Source organism: Sceloporus undulatus, chromosome 2 (assembly GCF_019175285.1).
Source record: "Sceloporus undulatus isolate JIND9_A2432 ecotype Alabama chromosome 2, SceUnd_v1.1, whole genome shotgun sequence".
Classification (NCBI taxonomy): domain Eukaryota; kingdom Metazoa; phylum Chordata; class Lepidosauria; order Squamata; family Phrynosomatidae; genus Sceloporus; species Sceloporus undulatus.
Window position 1 is genome coordinate 133518878 of NC_056523.1, and position 21331 is coordinate 133540208.

The 21331-nt window shown below is 41.3% G+C and overlaps 1 protein-coding gene across 1 annotated transcript in view; it reads right to left on the bottom strand.

Moving 5' to 3' along the window:
* GLP2R (glucagon like peptide 2 receptor) overlaps positions 1 to 7330 on the bottom strand; it is a 65759-nt gene extending 58429 nt beyond the window's left edge. Inside the window, exon 1 of the mRNA XM_042449524.1 lies at positions 7065 to 7330. Within this exon, the coding sequence (XP_042305458.1) occupies positions 7065 to 7133 (69 nt within the window). The 5' untranslated portion in view covers positions 7134 to 7330. The remainder of the gene's footprint in view (positions 1 to 7064) is intronic.
* Between the last annotated feature and the right edge of the window lie 14001 nt (positions 7331 to 21331).

Below are 21331 nucleotides of genomic sequence, written 5' to 3' on the forward strand. Positions count from 1 at the left end.
CCTTTACAGGAGATGGGATAAGAAATATTTCATCTAGCCTACTTGCCTCCTGCCAAAAGGTGGATGCAGAACAGATTGGAGTATGAGCCCAGGCACCACCACAACAAGTGGGGAAAGAGGAAGCTAACCGAAACTGCATCTGCACTGCAGAAATAATCTGAGTTGACACCATTTTAACTGCCATACCTCAATGCTATAGAATTATGGGAATTGTAGCTTTGCTATGGTGCCATAACAAACTACAATTACCATAATTCCATAGCACTGATCCATGGAAGTTAAAGTGGTGTCAGACTGGATTATTTCTGGAGTGCAGATGCAGCCTAAGTACAGTTGACCCTCCATATCCACACATTCTGCATCCATGGCTTGAATATATATATATATATATATATATATATATCTCCCCACACCTCCCTCCACCCCCCCAATTTTGCCATTTTATAGAAAGGACACCATTTTAACACTCCATTGCATATAATGGGACTTCAGCTTCTGTGGATTCTGGAATCCGTGGGTGCTCATGGAAGGAAACTGTAGTGGATACCAAGGACCCACTGTTAAATACACAGACCACACTAAAAAGTTTTTGCACACTGCAGCAACTAATCAATTAAGCATTGCAAACTATAGCACAGAGCCAGTGTGGTGTATGGTTTGAGTATTGGACTATGACTGTAGAGACCAAGGTTTGAATCCCCATTTGACTATGGAAAACCACAGGCAAGCCATTCTCTTTAAGCCTCAAAGGAAGGCAATGTCAAAAACCCTCTAAACAAATCGTGCCAGGAAAACCCTGTGACAGGTTCACCTTAAAGTTGCTATAAGTCAGAAATGACTTGAAGACACACAACAACAACAAATTGTAGCAGACAGCTTCTCTAATAGTTGAGCTGGAGATTTGCAAACAGTCCTTTCTCTTGCCTGGTGATGGAAAACTGGAGAATTTGCACTCTTATCTCCCACCTGGAGACCATGAAAAAAAGACACTCAGGCCAAGACCTTGAGAGTTGGTAACCTTACTTCCCACATAGCCTCCTAACTTTCACAAGTAAAGCTGGGACTCATATGGCCAAGCAAAATCAGGGTGTGTCTGGTCAAGATGACATAGCCAATGAGGAAGAACACAGAAGTTAGAAGAGGCTATAACAGTTTCCTTTTGCCTGAGTCAGCTGGGAAGGGCAAGATTCTGCCTCCCTCCTCTCCTCTTCCCCCCCTGCTGAGGCAATGGAGTTCAAACTACTTATTCACTTTGAAGATGGTTTGCAAGTAAGCTTAGAACAAAGGGGAAAAGTAAGAGGAGGATAAGTAACTGGGAGATTTGACTATATATATATATATATATATATATATATATATATATATACTTACATTGATGCATAACAAACATAATAAACACCACAATAACACCATATACAACACATGACTTATAAACTACTCACTACACCCAACACATATACCTATTTTCAACTGTTTACTACATCACCTTTATAGTAATCTGTTATCGTAGCTATTTGAATTGAACCTCCAATTCATCTATCTTCTTTCCAAACTTTCTCACCCACAGATCCTTCATTCTCATTTTTTGCCTACTTCTTTCTATCCCCCTTCTGCAATGACTTCCCTCATCTCCTCTTGTTCTTTTCACCTCTCTCATTAGCCCTCCTTTCAGACCATCCTCCCCCTTTCTTTGCTGTTATTCCTTCTCCTACATCTTACCACTCAAACCTCTCTCGCACACCTATTCTTTCTTTCTACCAATTTACTCATACTCTCATCCTTCCTCCCACCTTCTATGCTTGACTTTGCACCTCTTCTTCTGTTCCAACCACTTACCACTGTCTCACTTTCCCATGCTTTCTTCTTACATACACAACCCATTATAAAATTTCTTATCGCCTTCCCCAGTAAACTTGTCAAAGTTTCAAGAAACTAATATGACAAACTTAATTTTCCTAAAATGACATATAGAATATAACAATGAAAACTTCCTTCCTTACATTGATTGATTATCAGTCTTGTCACAATGGCTATTTCTCTTTATTCACTAACATAATCCTCTACAATATCTAAATAACTATCAAATTTATTTTTAGTACACTTTTTAGTACACTTATAAAACTAATAATCTCAAATTATTCATTCATTAAATCATTCCGTCGCCATCGGACCCCATTTCTGCAACAAATATGATTTGACTTCTTTCCAGTCCTCTTTAAATCTCTTCAGATTCCTGTCATTTATCGGTCTTGACAGTCTACCCATTACAGCAGTATCATAGATTTTTAATAGCCAGTTGTCATGTCTGGTAGTGTTTCTTCTTTCCAATATCTGGCAAATAACATCCTTGCTGCTGTAATTAGATTAACTGGGACATTTTACAAGGAACTGAAAAAGGGGATGACAGAGGATTAATTGGGACTGTCACTGTCAAATCAGGTTAGTTGGAAGGTAAGGTTCCATAATTTCCAGTCTCCCACTACCACTACAAAATCAGCTGCTTCTCTAATACATACCATTGAAATAGCTATTGAGACTGTACTCAAAAGTGTTATCTTTTGTCACTTTCTTTAGTGATGGAAACCTGTGAGATGCTCTGTCCTGCAGCTTCACAGGATTCTGTGTCACAGGAGAACCCTCTGGCCCCCTCCTGCACGCACCATGGAACAGTAGCTGTTGACACTGCCATTTGGTAGTAATGTAGCAATGATGTGGCTCCCAAATGGTGACAAGGGATCAGCGCTGCCTCACAAAGTTGCCCACTGCTGCCCTAATGCAATAGTCAGGGGCCATGTAGGTTCTGTGGTTCTGAGTCTTCTGAGGTTAAAGGTTGGGAAAGACCTCTTACTGAGACTTCTGCAAATTAACTCTTCCGGAGCCAGATGTTGTTGTTGTGTGCCTTCAAGACATTTTTGACTTATGGCAACCCTAAGGCAACCCTATCACAGGGTTTTCTGGGACTGAAAGTGTGTAACTTGCTCAAGGTCACCCAACAGGTTTCCATGGCCAAGCAGGGAATCAAAACCTGGTATCCAGTGTGTAGTCCAATGCTCAGACCACTACACCATGCTGGCTCTCTGTCCCAGAATATGTCATAAATTATAAAAGAATAATCCAAGACAACAGAGCAATGCAGAATCACTCTGCACTGGACAATCTATGTGTACAAGTTTCTCTCTTCATATTCATGGATTCTACATTGGATGTCTCTCCTTGCATTATGGTGTCTGCACAAAATAAATTTGTGAAAGTGAAGAGGAAGGAATACATTAAATGCTGAAGTTCAGAATATACAAAGGACCTTTCCAGGTAGCAAAGCAAACAGTACTGGTGGAGGAAATGCTACCCAATCCAGTTGTGCATTGCTCTGTTCTACTGTGGATGGAGCTGGGTTTTTGGTATAAGATGGAAATTTTCATGCCGGTGAGGATGATATTTTCTCCCCCATTTCTGTACCCCTAACATGCATAGCCTACAGGTATTTTTTATTAAAATAATGGCACCGGGAGAGAGAAAAGGTCATGATGGAAGGGATGATGCAATGTACATGAAGTGTGTCTGTGAGAAGACAATTTGCTGATCCCTGTCCCAAAGATGTCTTATGCAGCAATATCCTCTCCATCATGACTTTTTTCCCCCAAGGCCGAGGTCTTGAAAGACTTTGAATTCCTTCAACTACAGCCTCCAAGGGTTGTGATGAGCCATGTCCCCCATGGCTATTCTGATGATAATCCTCAGCATTCACTCTCAAATTTCCTAATATGCTTATGAGCTCTCCAAAAGTTAGAGAGCCCGAATTGATGAATGGGGATTTTATCTTCAAAGTCTGCAAAACAGTCATAGAACATGGAGGAATGATCCTCTGTCAAGGTGCCCATTAAACCAAGGGAAGAGGCACTCACCTTCACTTCAGAGGCAACTGAGGCTACTCTTGGGCTCGACTGGTGCCTATAGGAAGAATGGACTAGAGACAGGCTAACTGAAGCTCAGTCTAGGCATGACAGAAATACTGTATGTTGGTGAATGATTGATGGATGCTTCCTCCATCAAAATGTGTGGGAGTCAATCTGCTTTGGGAAGGGTTTCGCTCTCCCTAAAGAACCAGGTTGATTGCTTGCTTATATTCAGATGTTAAAAGAAGTTAAAGTGGTCTCTGAGGCACGAAGCTCTTTTTACCAGTTTACACTGGTATCCCAGTTACAGTCCTATTTGGGGATGGGTCATTTGGCTGCAGTGATCCATGCAGCAGTGCTCCATATATGTTGGAGTGCCTTTGAAAATAATCCAGAAGCTATTTGTTGCTGCTGCTGAGTGTCTTCTAATGACCCTATCCAAGGGATTTCTTGGCAAAAGTTTTTCAGGATGGGCTTGCCATGGACTTCCTTTCAGGCTGAGAGAGTGTGTCTTGCCCAAATTCATTTCTGTGGCTGAGGGCAGATTGGAGCTCTGGCCTCCCTGGAGTCTTAGTTCAAATGCTACATTTCTCTGGCTTTCTAAAGTTACAAAAAAAAGTATTTAAATGTTGGTAGAAATTTGAACACATTACACTGAACATTACTTTTCAATTAATTGTATCATTCCATTTTTGCTGTTTTTGTTAAATGGTTATAGTCCCATCTAGGGAATTTACTTGATAGGTCTCTCATCAACATAAATCAGAATTACTAATAAATATATTCTGCCACCATGCAAAAGCATAATTCATTTTGTGCTCCTCATGTCCCCAGACAGTAAAATATTTGAGGAGACCTTTAAAGTTTTAGTTGTCTTAAGAATATACAAAATGTAGTGATGTGAATGGGTGTTTTGTTTTGTAGCATATGTTAATTTGCAAATATACAGGTTAGTCTTCCCAGTAAAAGTGATAATGAGGTAGGCACTGGTATCTCAAAAAAGCAGCGTGATGCCCCCCTAAGCAACAACAACACTCCTTCAATGATGCCTTCTTTAGTTTGAAGGCATAGCCAATGAGTCTGAAAAATCAACATGGAAAGGAAATTGGTAGCACATTTGAAAGAAAGAAGCTGATAGCAAGAGCTTTTGTAGATTTGAGTCTGCTTCCTCACATGCAACCAAAGTAGACTCAAGTCTACAAAAGCTCATGCTATCAGCTTCTTTCTTTCAGTTAGTCTTAAAGGTGCTACAAGATCCTTTTGCATCCTTCTTCAGGTATTGTTATTGTGTGCCTTCATGGCATTTCTGATTTATGGCAACCCTAAGCCAAATCTATCATAGGGGGTTCTTGGCAAGATTGTTCAGAGGGGGTTTTCCTTTGTCTTCCTCTGAGACTACAAGAGTATGACTTGCCCAAGGTCATCCAGTGGCTTTCCCTGAAATTTAAACTGCATATTTTCTGCTTACATTTTGAAGGTAGACACAATTTCACATGCCTTCCATACTGGATTGTGAATCATTATTACACCAGGGTAAATTTTTGCCTATTCACACTTAGCTCATTGCTACTGGTCTTGGACTGAGCTGATTTCTTTAAGCAACAGGTCCAGACCTCTCATATATTAGAATAAGTAATTTATTGTATCATGCTTTCTAAGTTTGCCTTATTACAACAAGAATAGAAAAAAAGAAAGAATGAGATAGAGTGGCAGAACATAACCAGTAATAATACAACACTACTGGTGTCTAGTAACAGAAGCCTATGCAACATTGTCAACAGTATCTTGGATTAATGTGTGACACCAGGGTGACTCTGTGGGTCATGCTGGATTGGCACAACAGCCATTATGCACCATTGTGTCAAAAGAATGTCCCATGAAACTGGGCCAGAAGTTAGTGAGTTGACTGGCTTTTAATCCACTGATATGTAGTTCAACATATACACTCGTCCCTCCACATTTGTGGCTTTGACTTTTGTGGATTTGGTTGTTCACAGATTTTATTATATTCTCTCCAGGAATCTCTATGTCCTCTAGCACAACTCTATAGTCAACTTTAACCAAAAGTCACATTAAAGGACCAAGGGATTCCTGGAGAGAACACTCCACTAGGTATCTGTAGCTCCTCCAGTGTAATTCTATGGTCAGTGTCTGGCAGATATTCACCACAGAGTTGCACTGGAGGACCTAGAGATTCTTAGAGAGGTAAAAAATGGGTTTTTTGTTATTTGCAGTTTTTCCACATTCACTGGGGTCCTGTGCCCCTAACCCTAGTGAATGTGGAGGGCAGAGTGTACAACAGTACTGTACATCCTTACATGGGGATGTTTACTGATAAAATAACACCATCCATGTTATAATTCTTTCACTAGCTGTAGGTCTAATTTGTAGTCCATCTGTGAAAAATTAATTCCTTTGTTCTCAAGCTACCAACACCTTCCTCCCCCCCCCCCCCCCCGCCACAAAACACCAAAGTCTGCAAAATTGGGGACTTCATGTTATCTGAATAAAGCAACTACCAAGGAAGTGTTTCACGTTTGTAGCTTAACCAAAATTATGAGTTTGAGAACATACATCTAAACTTTAAATGCATATTCTTGATTTTGATTCAGGAGGAAGGATAGTGGTATGGTTAAGCAGCAAAATAAGATGAAAGTTAAATGTTTTGCATGCATTTTCTGGCGTTTTGAAAACAGTAGTTTCTTAATCATCTTCTTGAGTTTCTGTGAAGGTTTTTGGAGTCAACATGACATTTTGAAATATCCATGTATGGGCATGTGCTATTTCTAATGATTCATTTTTGAAGCCGCATATGTAAAGTAGGGTAGTCCCAATAGGTAGAGTGAGAAAAATGAAATCAGCAAATTGTTATTTCATACTTGCAAGTGGATAACATTTAAAAGTAGACCAGTGCAAAATTGAATGAATAAAAAGCATATTGCTTCTACAGCTGAAAAGGAAAATAAGAGCCAATTTGTAAGCGGTCAAGAGGCAGAGATTACATGCCATACAAAGAGTTAGAAGAACACAACTAGTTACATATTACACATTTTGCTGCCAAACAAGCACTACTTGCAACTGTGTCATATCACTTGTGGGTGCAGAAACATCAGCTCAAAGAAACACTCACATTTCATAATGGATCATCTCTAAAACAATGAGATTTCTTACCTGTTTGATTAGGAACAGCACTGTGATAGTAAGGACTTGTCGATGACAAGTCCCAGAGTACTTCTTCATGATGGAGAGGAGTGCCTCGCATCCAGTGTAATCCAGAGTGACAAACTTGTATACTCAGGCAGGTCAATTCAATTCATAGTTCTGATCTTACTCAGCAACCTTGGCAACACCCCTTTTGCTCTGTGGAAATAACTCTATTTTCATATACACACTATCAACTAGAATATTTCCTGCATCTCAGGCAGCGCTGCTGCAGATAGTAAATCTACTGCAACCTGCTGAGATCTTAGAATCAGATTTCCTTTGGCTTTTTCTGTGTCAAAAGAAAAGTTGGGGGGGGGGATAATTTATTGTAAACTTTACCAGCACATCTGTTTTGTGTTGCTGGATCTCTCAGCCAATGAGGAGCAAGGAAAGCATAATGAAGGCTCTCAGGATTGGAGTTTTGTTCACATGGCACTCTTAGTGGCCGCTGAGTTGAAAGAGACGTGTGTCACCAGGAAACTTTATCTGGAAGACAGTTGCTGAAAGGATAACAGCAGAAGCAAATAGAGCATGGGAAAAAAGCCTGTTCTGGAGGAATCTGACAGACCAGGGCCACTTCTTGGACAGCTGCCAATGTTCAGGCAACTAAGCAATATTCTTTGGGTCTGTTCTCCCCCAGGTGACTGGACAGAGACCTGAAATATGTTAGCAATAGAGAGACAGAGGAAATTAAGTTCTCCCACTCTCTGCAACCCCTTGAGGATGAATGAGACAAATATAGGAATAGATCAGCTTGCCCTGCTGACTTTCTTGCAGGCAGCCAGACTAATGATATAGAGACATTTTTCTATGATCTGGCAACATTTGATTCTTTACAATTGGCTTGTGTCCAAATAATTCTGAAGTAGATCAAAGATCAAAGGGCAGAAAGCAGTAGCAAAATATTGTGGTGTATACTAGGCAGAAAGTAGGTGATTTTTATAGTTCTACCTATGAAAACTACATCCTGTGAGCATCCTCTTATGTCTCCATGACAAGAAGACTATACTCCTTCTTATATATAACCTTATATCTGATCAAATGTTATATCTGATCAAAAGCATTTGTTCAGTACAACATTCTTCAACCCATTATGTCAACAGTATGTGCTGGGAAATTTTGTGTGCATGCATGCAAATACATTTTGACCACATTGCCCCAAGTTAAGCTTTGCTAATAAACTGTACATAAATAAAGAAATAGGATATGCCCACACAGAGTAAGCTTTAGGCCATCTCAAATATGGTATCCTTCTGGAGCGCCTGAGGGAGTTGGGCATAGGGGGCACTGCGTTCCAGTGGCTCTGATCCTACCTCCAATCCTACCTCTCAGGCAGGTTCCAGATGGTGAGGCTGGGGGACAGTTGCTCTTCTAGAAAAGAGCTGACATCTGGCATCCCTCAAAGCGCCATTCTGTCCCCCATGCTATTTAACATTTACATGAAACCGCTGGGAGAGATCATTCGGAGACATGGGGCACGGGGTTATCAATAAGCTGATGACACCCAAATATGTTTCTCTATGTCCCCGACTGCTACAGTGACTAAGGATGACTTCTCCCCTCTGAACCCCTGTCTTGAGTCAGTAATGGGCTGGATGAGGAAAAACAAACTCAAGCTGAATCCAGAGAAAACGGAGGTACTTGCCATAGTTTCCTTAGGTCCGGGGAAGGAAATTTGTCCACCATTCCTTGATGGGGTCACACTTCCCCTGAAGGATGAAGTTCGCAGTTTGGGAGTACTTCAGGATCCGTCTCTACGTTTGTCATCTCAAGTGGATGCGACGGCCAGAAGTGCTTGGTACCAACTTCAGCTGATACGCCAACTGCGACCCTACCTCAACCGAAAGGACCTTGAAGCTGTAGTACATGCTCTGGTAATCTCTCATCTCGATTTCTGTAATGCGCTCTACATGGGGCTACCCTTGTATCAAGTTCGGAAGCTTCAACTAGTGCAAAATGCGGCAGCCAGGTTGGTCACTTGCTCTTCGAGACTTGACCATATAACACCTTTTTTGAAAGATCTACACTGGCTCCCAATTAGCTTCTGGGCACAGTACAAGGTGTTGGTTATTACCTTTAAAGCCCTACATGGCTTGGGTCCGGGTTACTTACAGGATCGCATCTCCCTATACAATCTGCCCCGCACTCTTAGAATAAGTGGGAAGAACTTGGAGATACCATCATCCAAGCATGTCTCTACTTCCCTAAAGGCATTCAGCATAGCTGCCCCTAGACTTTGGAATGGACTCCCAGAGGGGACTCACCTTGTTACATCCCTAGAAACCTTCAAGAAGGCAGTAAAGACAGAGCTCTTCCACCGCACTTATCCTCCTAACCTACTATGAAGACCATTAGTATGGAACGAGACCAGCTGTCCCTGTGACTGATTGTTGTTAATGTTTTTAGACTCTTATGTTTTTATGCTTTTATTTTAACTGTGGTTTTAATGCTGTAATTATAATTTTAACCTTGTTGTGATCCCGCTTCGATCCATTGGGAGAGGCTGGAAGATAGAAATAAAAATTATTATTATTATATTCATTAAAAACAATTTCTGGACAGAAGGCAATGATGGATCATTTTGTGAGTGTGCCAGTGGGAGGTAAGGCATTTGGCTTAGCTGGGTAGTACTACATTGAGAGTTATAATCTAAAAAATAACATTTTCAAGCTATGAAAAAACACTATTACTAGAAGTGCTGGGCCAGTGATCTAGGTTGCAACCAGTGGTGGGAAGGGGACTTTTTTTTTAGCATTAAGCACAAAAATCACATTCATATCTCTGATCAATGATCTTTAAAGGTATTTAAAGATCAGAATATTTAAACCAATTACACAAGAATGTGCGGAAAGTAGAGACTTGTGTCTTTTTGCATCCTTTGTATAATACGCTATTGCTTTCTCAGCAAACATGCATTGAATTAAGCTCTACTTTGTATGCCTGACAACTGTGGTATTCACAACTGTTACTTCTGAGAAAACATGCATAGAACTGAACTGTGTTTTGCAATCTTGGTAGGAAAATGTCCAACTTGAGCATTTACATATACATACTTATGTGTGTCTATGTGCAGATCCCACTCTTGATCAATGATCTGTCTCAGAGTAGAGAGCTTAAGTTGAACTGGGAGCTGTATTTGAGGGGTTTCCTTTACTTTTTCACTGTTTTTAATGGGGTTTACTGGGGGGGGGTAGTATGCTTTTGGCCCTGGGATCTGGCTGAGCACATGGTCTGAGGGGGCTTGGCTTCTGCCAAGCCACTGATCTGACTGGAAGAGGAGCTACCAGCAACTAACTCAATATAGCAAGTAGAAAGTAGATCATGGTCTTGGTTGGGAAAGGACATAGCAGCCAGTAGGGTAAACCCCACAGTTCTCTTTAGTTTTTACTTAAGACTATTGAACATGACTAGTGAGGGAGCTGCTGTAGTCACCTGCAACTGCTGTGGTATGTTTGTCTTTTGCCAGAGGATGTTGGTAACATCACCTGCACCAAGTGTAAGCTGGTAGCTCTTCTGGAAGAGAGGGTCCAGCAGCTGGAGGCCCAGGCGTGTACATGTCACCATATGAGGGAGCAAGTGGTTTTCCTGGACAGAGCAGAATGGGATGGGGAACACACAGAGGAGGTTTCTGGGGAGGAGGTCAGTTCCCATACACAAGAGGTAGATGGTTGGAGGAATGGGAAACTTAGAAGTAAGAAAATCAGATATTGTTCTGTGAACTTGCAGCTACATAATTGATTTGAAGCTCTCTCCCTTATCAGGGATGATAAAGAAGAGCAGCAGGGCCAGTCCTTAGGGAAAGTGCAGGAAACCTTGGCAGAATCAGAACAGGGAATGGCTGTTCCCAAGCATCGGAGATGTTGTGTGGTGGTGTTGGAGGACTCCTTGCTATGAGGTTCAGAAGCAGTGGTTTGTAGGCCTGGCAAAATATCTCTGGATATGCATTGCCTCCCTGGGGCAAAAATCCGTGATGTAACAGAGAGACTGACCATTACCCCTTGCTTTTGGTCCATGTGGGTACTAATGCCACTGCAAGGCACAGTCTTCAGAATATCCATGAAGGATTATGAGGCTCTAGGTAGGAAGCGGAAAGAGCTTGATTCACAAGTTTCATCTCATCTCTTCTCCCACTTGAAGGGCATGGTCCAGGAAGGGAGAGGAAAATAGTGGAGGTGAATAACTGGCTCTGCAGATGGTGCCACTGAGACTGATTTGGTTTCTTGGACTATGGCCTGCGGTTTCAGGAGGGGGGACTTCATTGGCAGAAATGTTTTTGCCAACAGTCTCAAAAATTTGATCCAGAGGACTTTAAACTGAGTTATGTGGGGGTTAACCCCTGAGAGTTAAACCCTCAGATACTGGTACTCTACACACTGGGGAAAACAAAGCTTTTGCTGTTTTAAATATCACCTGATCTGCCATGTTTTTAGTTCTAAATTATGCCCACCCAGGTTATTTCCCCTCTTGCTGGATTCCAGACACATCTTTCTCATGCAGATGGGAGTGGTAGTGAGGTGATACGGAGTAGAAAAATATTCTTCTCCTGACTATTACTTCCCTATTCCGACCCTCACCCCCCAAAAAATCCTCTGCTTTTCCATAAGCAGAACTATCAGGCTTTAGGCATCTGTGTTTGTTTGAAATATCATTCCAATTTGGTGCTCTGTGTATATTCATCCATTGCATATCCTTTGGATATTATGGCCAGAATCCTAGTGGTTAATCTCAAATATAGTAGCTCTGTTGACTCAATTGTTGAATGGTGAATCAACACATGGGCAAATTCCATTGGCTCAAGGGTCTATTTGCAGATACAATTTCAGAACCTCAGTCTATGATCCTGGAGAATAGCTGAGGTCCCTGCAGACTGAAGGCAGGCAAGTGTCTTTTTTTCAACTAGCAGGAAAGAGTGACCTTAGACAACTGTCAGCCCATGAGCTTGATATCAGTATCAGGGGAGATTGTAGGGAAAAAAATGAACAGCTTAGAGGACAATACTGCACTACAGTGTTATAATGCTATTATTCTACTTTTACTGCTATGGCTGCCTCCTGTGGAATCCTGGGATTTGCAGTTTAGGGAAGAGCGTTTACAGTCCTCAACCAGAGAGCTATTAGGCCTCACTAAGCTACAAAATTTTAGAATGTCACAAGAAGCAGCTATAACAGTAAAAGTGGAGTAATAGTGCTTAACAGTGTAGTGTGGTATTTTAGAAAAGAATGATGTTAGTACTAAGAGTCAAAACAGATTTCTCAAGAACATGTCATGGCAAACTATTCTTATCTCTTGTTTTGACAGAATAACAAGTTTGATAGCTAATGCAGTGGATGTAATGCATTTTATTTCAGTATGGCTGTTGAGAAGGACCCCCATCATATTTTTGCAAACAAGGTGGTAAAATGTGTGCTAGACAGTGTTACTGATGGTTTTATTTTTAACTGATTGACAGACCAAACCCAAAAAGTGCTCATCCATGGTTCCTTATCATCCTTGAGAGAAGTGAGAAGTAGAATGCTGCAGGGTTCTGTTTTGGACCCAGATGTGTTTGACATCGTTATAAATGTCCAAAACACACTGCAGAAATAATCCAGTTTCAGACTGCTTTAAGTGCCCTGGCTCAATGCTAGGGAATTCTGGAAACTGTAGTTTTGTGAGACATTTAGCCTCCTCTGTCAGAGAGCTCTGGTGCCACAATAAACTACAAATCCCAGAAATCCACAGCACTGAGCCAGGACAGTTAAAGTAGTTTCCAACTGGATTATTTCTGCAGTGTGTTTTGGACCTTAGATAGCACAATAGATAGCACAATCTGCAAAAGATACCAAACTGGAAAGTCTAGCTAATACCTCAGAAGACAGAATCAGGATTCAAATTAATAGATGTGAAAACAGGGTTAAAACTAACGAAATGAATTTCAACAGTATCTCTTTTGTGGCATTTTGGGCAGGATGCACAGTTATTTGATGGGTTGTACCTAGCTTGACAGCAGTTTATGTAAAAAGGATCTAGACATCTTGATAGACCTCAAGCTAATATGAGATAACATTGTGATACAGCAGCAAAAACGGTGTATGCAATTCTAGGTTGCATCAACAGGGGTATAGTGGCTAGACTGAGGGACATTTTATCACTTTACTTTGCTTTGGTCAAACTTCTCCTGGAATATTGTGCCCAGCTCTGGGAACCTGGTTTTAAGAAGGATAATGAGAAGCTGGAATGATCTATAGAAGGATCACCAAGATGGTAAATAACTAACAATAACAATAGCAATAATAATGTTTATTTATATCCCACCTTCCTCCCAGTACAGGCTCAAGGCAGTTCTGGGGAAGAATTGGGGGAGATGAGTTTGTTTAGTCAAGAGAATAGAGGGTTGAGAGAAAATCTGAAAGCCATGTTCTATCTCAAGGGCTTTCATATGGAAGATGGAATTTTCTGCTTTTGCAAAGGATAGGACCCTGTACCAATGGATACAAATTACAGGAAAGGACATTCTGAGCAAACATTAGGATTTGCTTCCTGCTGGTAAGAGTTCTTAGACAGTGGAATCGACTCCCTTGTGATGAACTCTACTATGCTGCAGATTTTCAAACTGAGGTTAGATATCTACCTCTCAGGGGTACTTTACAGTAGATTTCTGGACTGTCAGAGGGTTGGACTACATGGTCTTTGGATTCCTTTCAGCTCCATGATTCTGAACTCTAGCTGAGATTCAGACCTGCATATCTATTTATTATGCAAAATAACACAATGAGTTGTATGAGTGAGCTTCCCTCACTTTTTGCCACCTTTAATTGCATCAAAAGCCAGCCACCTTACTTAAAGGTTAGATAACCTCTGAAAGTAAGTCAGGGCTACAGTATTGCAGACCATGGGAGAGTGTCAGAAGGGTCACATGATTTTTCAGATCTCCTCTGAAACAATTAAAGTGGGAGGTGGAGAGGTAAGAGATTATGGCCTGGTACAGACAGGCGCAAAGCTGGGCCAAATTAGGGTTCGGGAGAGCAAAGCGACTGCATGTTCTTGAAACCTAGTGCACAGCGGCGGTGTCATCATGGCAGCCTCCCATCCACATGGGGGCTGCCAGGAGTGCGGCACAGTATCCGCACATTGCGCCGCAGATTTTGCATCATTGATGTGCAACAGTGCGCCAATGACACACTCATGGTGCCCGCCGCATGCAACAAAAAGAACTCGTTTTCAGTGGGTTCTTTTTGCTGCAGAGGGAGGCCTCACGGTTTGGCTGCTGCAGGAGCAAAAATGGGCGGTACCGGCCTGCCCTTTCAGGGCGGTCTGTTGAGCCCCTATGATTGCTTCTCATAATTAGGAAGGCTTGTTTCCAGCTGCTCTCCTTTACAAAATTCTGTGCTCCTCACGGTAACTCTTCTTAGAAGCCTTGTCTCTCCTCCTTCACCAACACACTGTTTCCTCCACTTCTGACCAATCTGTTACCCTCATTTTCCACCACCGTGTTTGTGCTATATTCAGAAACAATGAATTGAGTGGCACTCTCTCCTTATGTACAGCTGAGCCTCTACATTCCCCATTTTCTCTTTCCTTAGACTTCTAACAGAAAACCTGCTGTTAAGGCCTACATTAAGAGTCTTAGCAAGGACTAGGTGGATCTCATGTAATTATATGAACTCTGCCAGCATCTGTGTGGAGCTAAGAAATTCCAAACCCTTTAAGAACTTGGAGTTGTTGTGGTTTTGCATACAGTATTTTATTGAGTCTATGCAAAAGCAACCTAATTTCTATAGTATATCTGATAGCAGATTAAGGTTTGGTGAAGACAGCAAAAGTGGAGAAAGTTCAGCAGGGAACTCTAGCATGCTTATTAGCTCCCCCTACATCTGTGGGAAGGCTAATAAAGCACAGTATGTTCTGTGAACACTTGATATGTGTCACCATCTTAGCTCCTTGCTCCAAAAGGTGGGGGAAGTAATTAGGTAGTAGCTATTTCAGTACTGATTCTTGACTAATAGGGCTGAATTGGTTGAAAATGGTGGCTGATTGGCAAATTGGGAGAAAACATTAATTACTCAAGCTTTCAGAAGAAAAGAAAGGAGTGGGAGCAATCTATAAAGGAAAGTGGACTTGAGCAAAGTTTTGAAAGAATTGAATTTCAAAATTGTATCTGGGTGTGATTTAGCAGCTTTCATGTAGGGAGATCTCCCTCTCTCTCTCTTCTCTCCCACTGCAATAGTGATAAGTGGGGGATGGTACTAAGAGTAGATGACTGCCGAGTGTAAACTTTCCCATCCTGGCACCCTTCCCGTTGGGCAATAACTTCCACCATCCCAGGCTACTGGACATATTGGCAGGAGTGATGGAGATTATAGTCTTTTATGTCTTGTTGCAGGGAAAGTAAGACATGCTGATTCTCTGGACACAAGTCCAGTACTTGGTGTGTTTAATTGTTATTACTTTATACTTTGGCTGTAAAATCCATTTTGTTCCAGAAGCAGCAGCAAGGAAAGCTGCCAGGAATAGTACAAGGGCTTGGGAGTTTGCTGCAAGGCCAAAAGTATTTGTTTATGTGTTTTCCTCCATTATTTCATGAAAAGAAGTTTCTCCCTTTAGCTATGAAAACATACAAATGCCTACCAGACTGCCAAGCCACTGTCCAGCCAACAGATCCACAAGGGTTTCTTGAAATTGCCCAGTCCAGAGACTTAGCAGGGACCACAATCCAGTCCTGGTGCATTTCAACAGCCATGTTAGGTTAATAGGTTTAAACACCACTCAGGCAACCATTGTGATACACCTTTCATTTTGAAAAAGACTATCATAATGGGCTAAAACATTTCCATACTCATGACTTAGAATTTCCAGGGGAGAATCTTCTCCAAGTGACTTGACTACACTAGGGAGAGAGAGACTTCTTTGTTGCAGCACTTCAGCTACAGAATGCATTCCCCATGGAGGTACCACTGACACCAATTCTGAAATTGTTTTGGTGCTAGCTCCAGACCTAATTATCCAGGCCTTTTAATGGGCTGATTCTGTCTGCTTTACTGCACTTAATGTCTTCTTTTGCCTTCCTCCTGTTGAAATTTTCTTTTCTGCACACAACTATTAGAAATACAAGAACCCTATCCTCTTTTGCATTAGACCACTTAAGTGAGTGAAATCTAACATGAAGTATAGGCATGCATGACTGCTGGGGGCTATATTTCAACCCAATATGTTCAGTGGTAGCTGTGTTGGGCATGTAGCAAAATGCACCAAAGTTCAAAACCCACAAAATGCCTTTATTAGACCAACCACAAAGCACAAAATACATCATGCAAGCTTTTGAAGCTTCATTGGCTTCTTCATCAGGCAAAGGCATTAAAAATCATAAATGATTCAATTAACACGTTTATATGATTTATTTTGTGGTTTGTGGTTAGCCCCATAAAGGTAATGCTGTTTGGAATTTGTCACATTTTGCTACATATTTTGTGGATTTTGGATTTTAGTGTTTCTACATGTTTCTTTCTCTTTGCCAAATGGTGCTATGAATAAGCTAAAGGATCAGGAAATTTTTCAGACAGCCCGTTCTCAATATGTTGATCAAACTGAGAGTGGTGGTCAAAACATTTGAGGCTGCCTGGAAAGTAGGTGGATCTTCACGATTGAACCATATGCTATAACTGCCAAAAACAAAACAAAAGAAAACACATCTGGCCACTGGTTATGCAGCTCAGTGATCTATATTCCCCAAGGAACCATTGCAGCTTCAGAGAATCAAAATCAAAATCTGTTCCCTCTGTCCACTCATGAGCTCATCCACTAGCTAGCACATCCAAATTGCTAAACAGAAGTGCCCAGCTTGCTAGAAGGAGACAGGATAGAGTCATGGCTGTTCAAGTGTTGTCAGACTGCTTTATTTCTTTAGTGCGGCTACAGCTAAAGGCTCACAATATGCAACAAACAACCACTTCTGCAAGAGCCCAGAAATAGAGACATGCAATTAAGAGGATCTTGTATGAACACACATACCCTAACCACCTGTTTCATACATTCTAAAGGGTGTATCCAGGCCCAGGACAAATATCTTTTTTGTCTTATGGGGATCTGGCTCAGCTAATGGCTTGCAAAACAAAATGAAAAAGCACCCAAGGAAAGCATAGTCTTAATGAGGCTGTGTTAAAAGACGTCAAAGTGAACAAGCTTTATGCACTGGAAAGAATTGAAGGGGAATAGAAAAAGAGACTAATGTGGCAGCACCAGGAGTTTTATAATGATAAGAGATTGCAGGGAAAAAGGAAAGAAGCACAAGCATAAAATGAATTGCAATTAGCAAGAGCTTGTACCACTTGCAAGATTTTTTAAAGACACATTAGAAGAGGATGAAGAAGAGTGTGCAGGGAAATTATATCAGATTCTACATTACTTCATTTCTCAGTTGTTCTGAGGTATATGTTCAGTTAATCTGGTCCAGAGAAGGGAAGAGCTCTTTATATCAGCCTGTAGTCATGCAATGGATTCAGAAGTTCAGCAGAACTGGAAGCTTGGGAAGACTTTTTGACACCAGATTCACACTATATTGTCCTGATAAGCCTGAACAAAATCCACATACAGCCTATAGCATGATGAAAATGGGTGTGTTTGTTCTAAGGTACTTGAGTGTAAGAGGGCCAGCATGGTACAGTGGTTTGAATGTTGTACTAAGACTCTAGAGACCAGGATCTGAATCCCTGCTCGATCATGAAAATCGATTGGGTAGCCTCTTGCAAATCACACTCTCTCAGCCTCGGAGGTAGGCAATAACAAACTCCCTTTGGACAAAAGTCATGCCAAGAAAACCCTGCGAGAGGTTCACCTTAGAGTCACTGTCAGAAACAATTTGAAGGCACACAACAACAAAATGGGTGTGTCTGACAGAGTTAAACTAGTCTTCCTTAGACTGCTGCCTTTCAAATGTGTCCCATCATCTGGGAATTATGAGATTTGTAGTCTTACACATCTGGAGAGTTGGTTGAGGGAGAAAGATCTCCCGGGGGGGGGGGGGGGGGGAGGCAGTAACAGGCACACATACAGTATGGAATCCTGGGTGGATGACTTTAACATTTTAATTGCTATATAACAATGTCCACAGAACTGAGGGGGCAGAATGAACAGGCACCCAACCTACAGAAATGGCCTTAGATCAACTTTCCCCATGCTTGTGGCCTCACTATATAGCTGAGATGATGGGGGTTGTAGGCTCATAGCTTTGGAGAACACCGAGTTGGGGAAGGCTGGCCACACTGTCTTAGAATAGTGATATTCAAAGTGGTAGTCCCTGGACTGGTGCTGGTCCTTGAGCCATTCCTTGCTGGTCCCTGACAAGTTTCCAGAAAATAAAAAAAGCAATTCAAGCCAATGGGGACAAATATGGTACCAATTCCTGGCACACTGGAGGGCGGTGGATTTCCAGTCTCCCATTTCAGATAATTTGAAAAACAGTGGTTTATATAACATGCAGGAACTCGTGCAGCTCTGTCTAGGACTGTTATGATACTTTTAAAAAATAGTGTACAAACATTAGTAGTAGTAGTAGTATGTCCCTTTTCCAGTTCTCCAGATGGCTTATAACAGATTTTTTTTTAATTCACAAAATACAAACATAAAAAATGCAAAATAAATAAATAAAACTGGTTAAAAACATAAACCAATTTTTTTAAAACCAGCACAACAGAACAAAGAAAAAGAAAATCCAACATAGTATTTAGGTGGAACAGGCCTTGTATAATCAGTCCTCAAAGGCCTGCCAAAACAGAAAAGTCTTCATCTGTTTGAAGAAACAGAGTAGGGAGTTTATCGCATGAAATTTTCATGCCGACCCAGGCATGGGATAGGATCAGGCTGGAACGGGTTAAAATTTATTTTACTGCACGCAAAACTACAGCTGCGCTGCTGCCCAACCCATCACCCATCCCCTAGCAGTGCTCTGGCGGCAGATTTTGGTACTACAGAAAGCTTTACCAGGGGGATCAAACTGGAATCCTCCAGTGTCACCAAGGAAGGAATCATAAAAAGGACAAGGAGCCACAAGTATGAGCCCTGAAGTTTCCCTTTGGCATCACAAACCAGGAGAGCAGATGGGAGGGTGAGCAGGCAGGCACGTGGCTTATCTGACCATAATCTCCCCCATTATGAGAAGGTTTATTCTGTTTCTATTTGAATTACAGTAATATTTATAACATTAACAAAGAACTTATATAGGCCAAGATCCTACATCAAATTCATAACTATGAACCTCACCCAGTAGGTTTAAGTAGATAATGTATTGAGGGCCATTGTGGCTGTCCAAGGCAAATTGAGTGCTTTAGGATGTAGCTAGCTTTCCTGCCCATGAACTACAGTGCAATGAACAGAAACTTTTGCTCATTGCAGCATGGATTAAGAGTGGGAGGGGGCTGGCCGTGTCATTCAGAATTGCTGCACTCAACTACTCTGCAGGTCTCTGTTACATGGAGCAGCTCCTTTGAATTTAAGATGGGTTCTGGGGGTGATATGTACAACTGTGATAATAGTGCCATGATTTTGAATATGAAGCATAAGTGAATAACTTTAGGTTCAGAATCCATAACTGCAATGCAAGATACCATGTATGTATACGTATAGAACATATTAACAATTATCCAAACCTGGATCTTCTTTTTGTGAAGCATTTTCACTTATTTAGCAGTGCATAACTAGCCATCTTGCATAATGCTTACACTGACAAATAATAGATCCAAAAGGAAATAATTAAAAATTCCAAGGAAATTATTCTGTTATGAAGGATACTTAATCCTCTGTTACTTGTAGTGACCTAGAGCTAGGCTGCATCCGCACTCCAGAAATAATGTAGTATGAAACTGTTTTAACTGCCAGAGAGGGGAAAAACATCTTTGACCCATCTAGTTGAGAGATGTTCTTGTAATGATATGGTACATGATAGGGTTTTGCCAGATAGTTATGGTTGTAGAAATGGCTTTCAATACATTATATCAGTACAATACAGGACATTGGTATATCAGTCTCCACTAAACACTTATTTCAGGAGATGTCCAGTGAGTGCATTGGGGAACTCAGACTTGAAAGTGGATTTCTGGTGGGGAACTCAGGCTCTTGAGTGTTTGACAGGTTCCTGTTTGGGGGCTGGAGGGCAGGTTAGCAGAAAGCAGGCATACCTATCCTTTTTTCCATTTTAGTGCTGAAGGACTGAATTAGGAATGCAGGAGTTCCCTCTAACAGGAGCATTCCTGCAGCATTTCAACCCAAAGATATTTTTTGGAATTGTGATAGTGGTGGGTCACACACATACAAAAAAAATGTCTAAAGCCCAAGGTGGGAATCATGCAGTCTCTAAATGTTGCTGCATTCCTTCTCATTGGCTAGGCTGACTGTGGCCAATGGAACGGCAAACTAATTTCTAGAAGACGGCATGTTCTGGTCTAAAGGGTTACTTGTTCTTAATGGCTCAGCATAGTCAGCCCATGTACTAGCGGGTGTCACTCAGGGTGCAAAGCTACACAATGAGCTTGGGTACTAATACAGTGCAGAGTTGCTTAGCAACTAAGTGGGGCCTACATGTTTCTCTCTGACCTGTGCCCCCAATATAATAAAAAAAGAGTTGAGTTTTCTTCCTTCAGTTGTGTAGCTGTTATGGCTTATAGCTTTTCATAGTTAAATAAAGGTCTGTTTTGCAAAACCTGGTTTTGGACTTCGTCATTCAGAGGGCCTTTGTGGCTGAAGAGTGGGTTATAAATGCTGAAAATAATAAATAAATAAATAAGTTGCTATGCCATTTTTATGCCATTTGAGATGTCATAAGTATGTTTTTCTGGGCTTCTGGCTGTGTCCCATGAGAAAGTCCAAAGAATGTAGTAAACTTATATTTCTCAAACAAGCAAACACCGCTTTGGCATCCTTCCCAAGAACTTAAATTGAAAAATCTGTCTATCTCCTCTTGCTTACCTGGGAGCTAATCTCATTCCTGGTTACAACAGATGGGCTTTCCCCCTTCTCCTCCCTTTTACTCTCTGCTCTTATTTCATTTGTAATCTTTCAACTAACCTGGCTGGATCTATGTGGGATATTTTTGTGTGGTTTTTTTTTTGTTGTTGTTGTTGTTGTTGCTGAGACCAGGATTTGCAGTGTGGCACAACAGACAGGGTTGCTAGAGCAAAAGGTCCTGTATCTTTCAAGGTTATGTGGAAGATGGAATTTCAGCAGTTGTTGCCTGTTATCTGACAAGCAGCACCTCCTGGAATTCC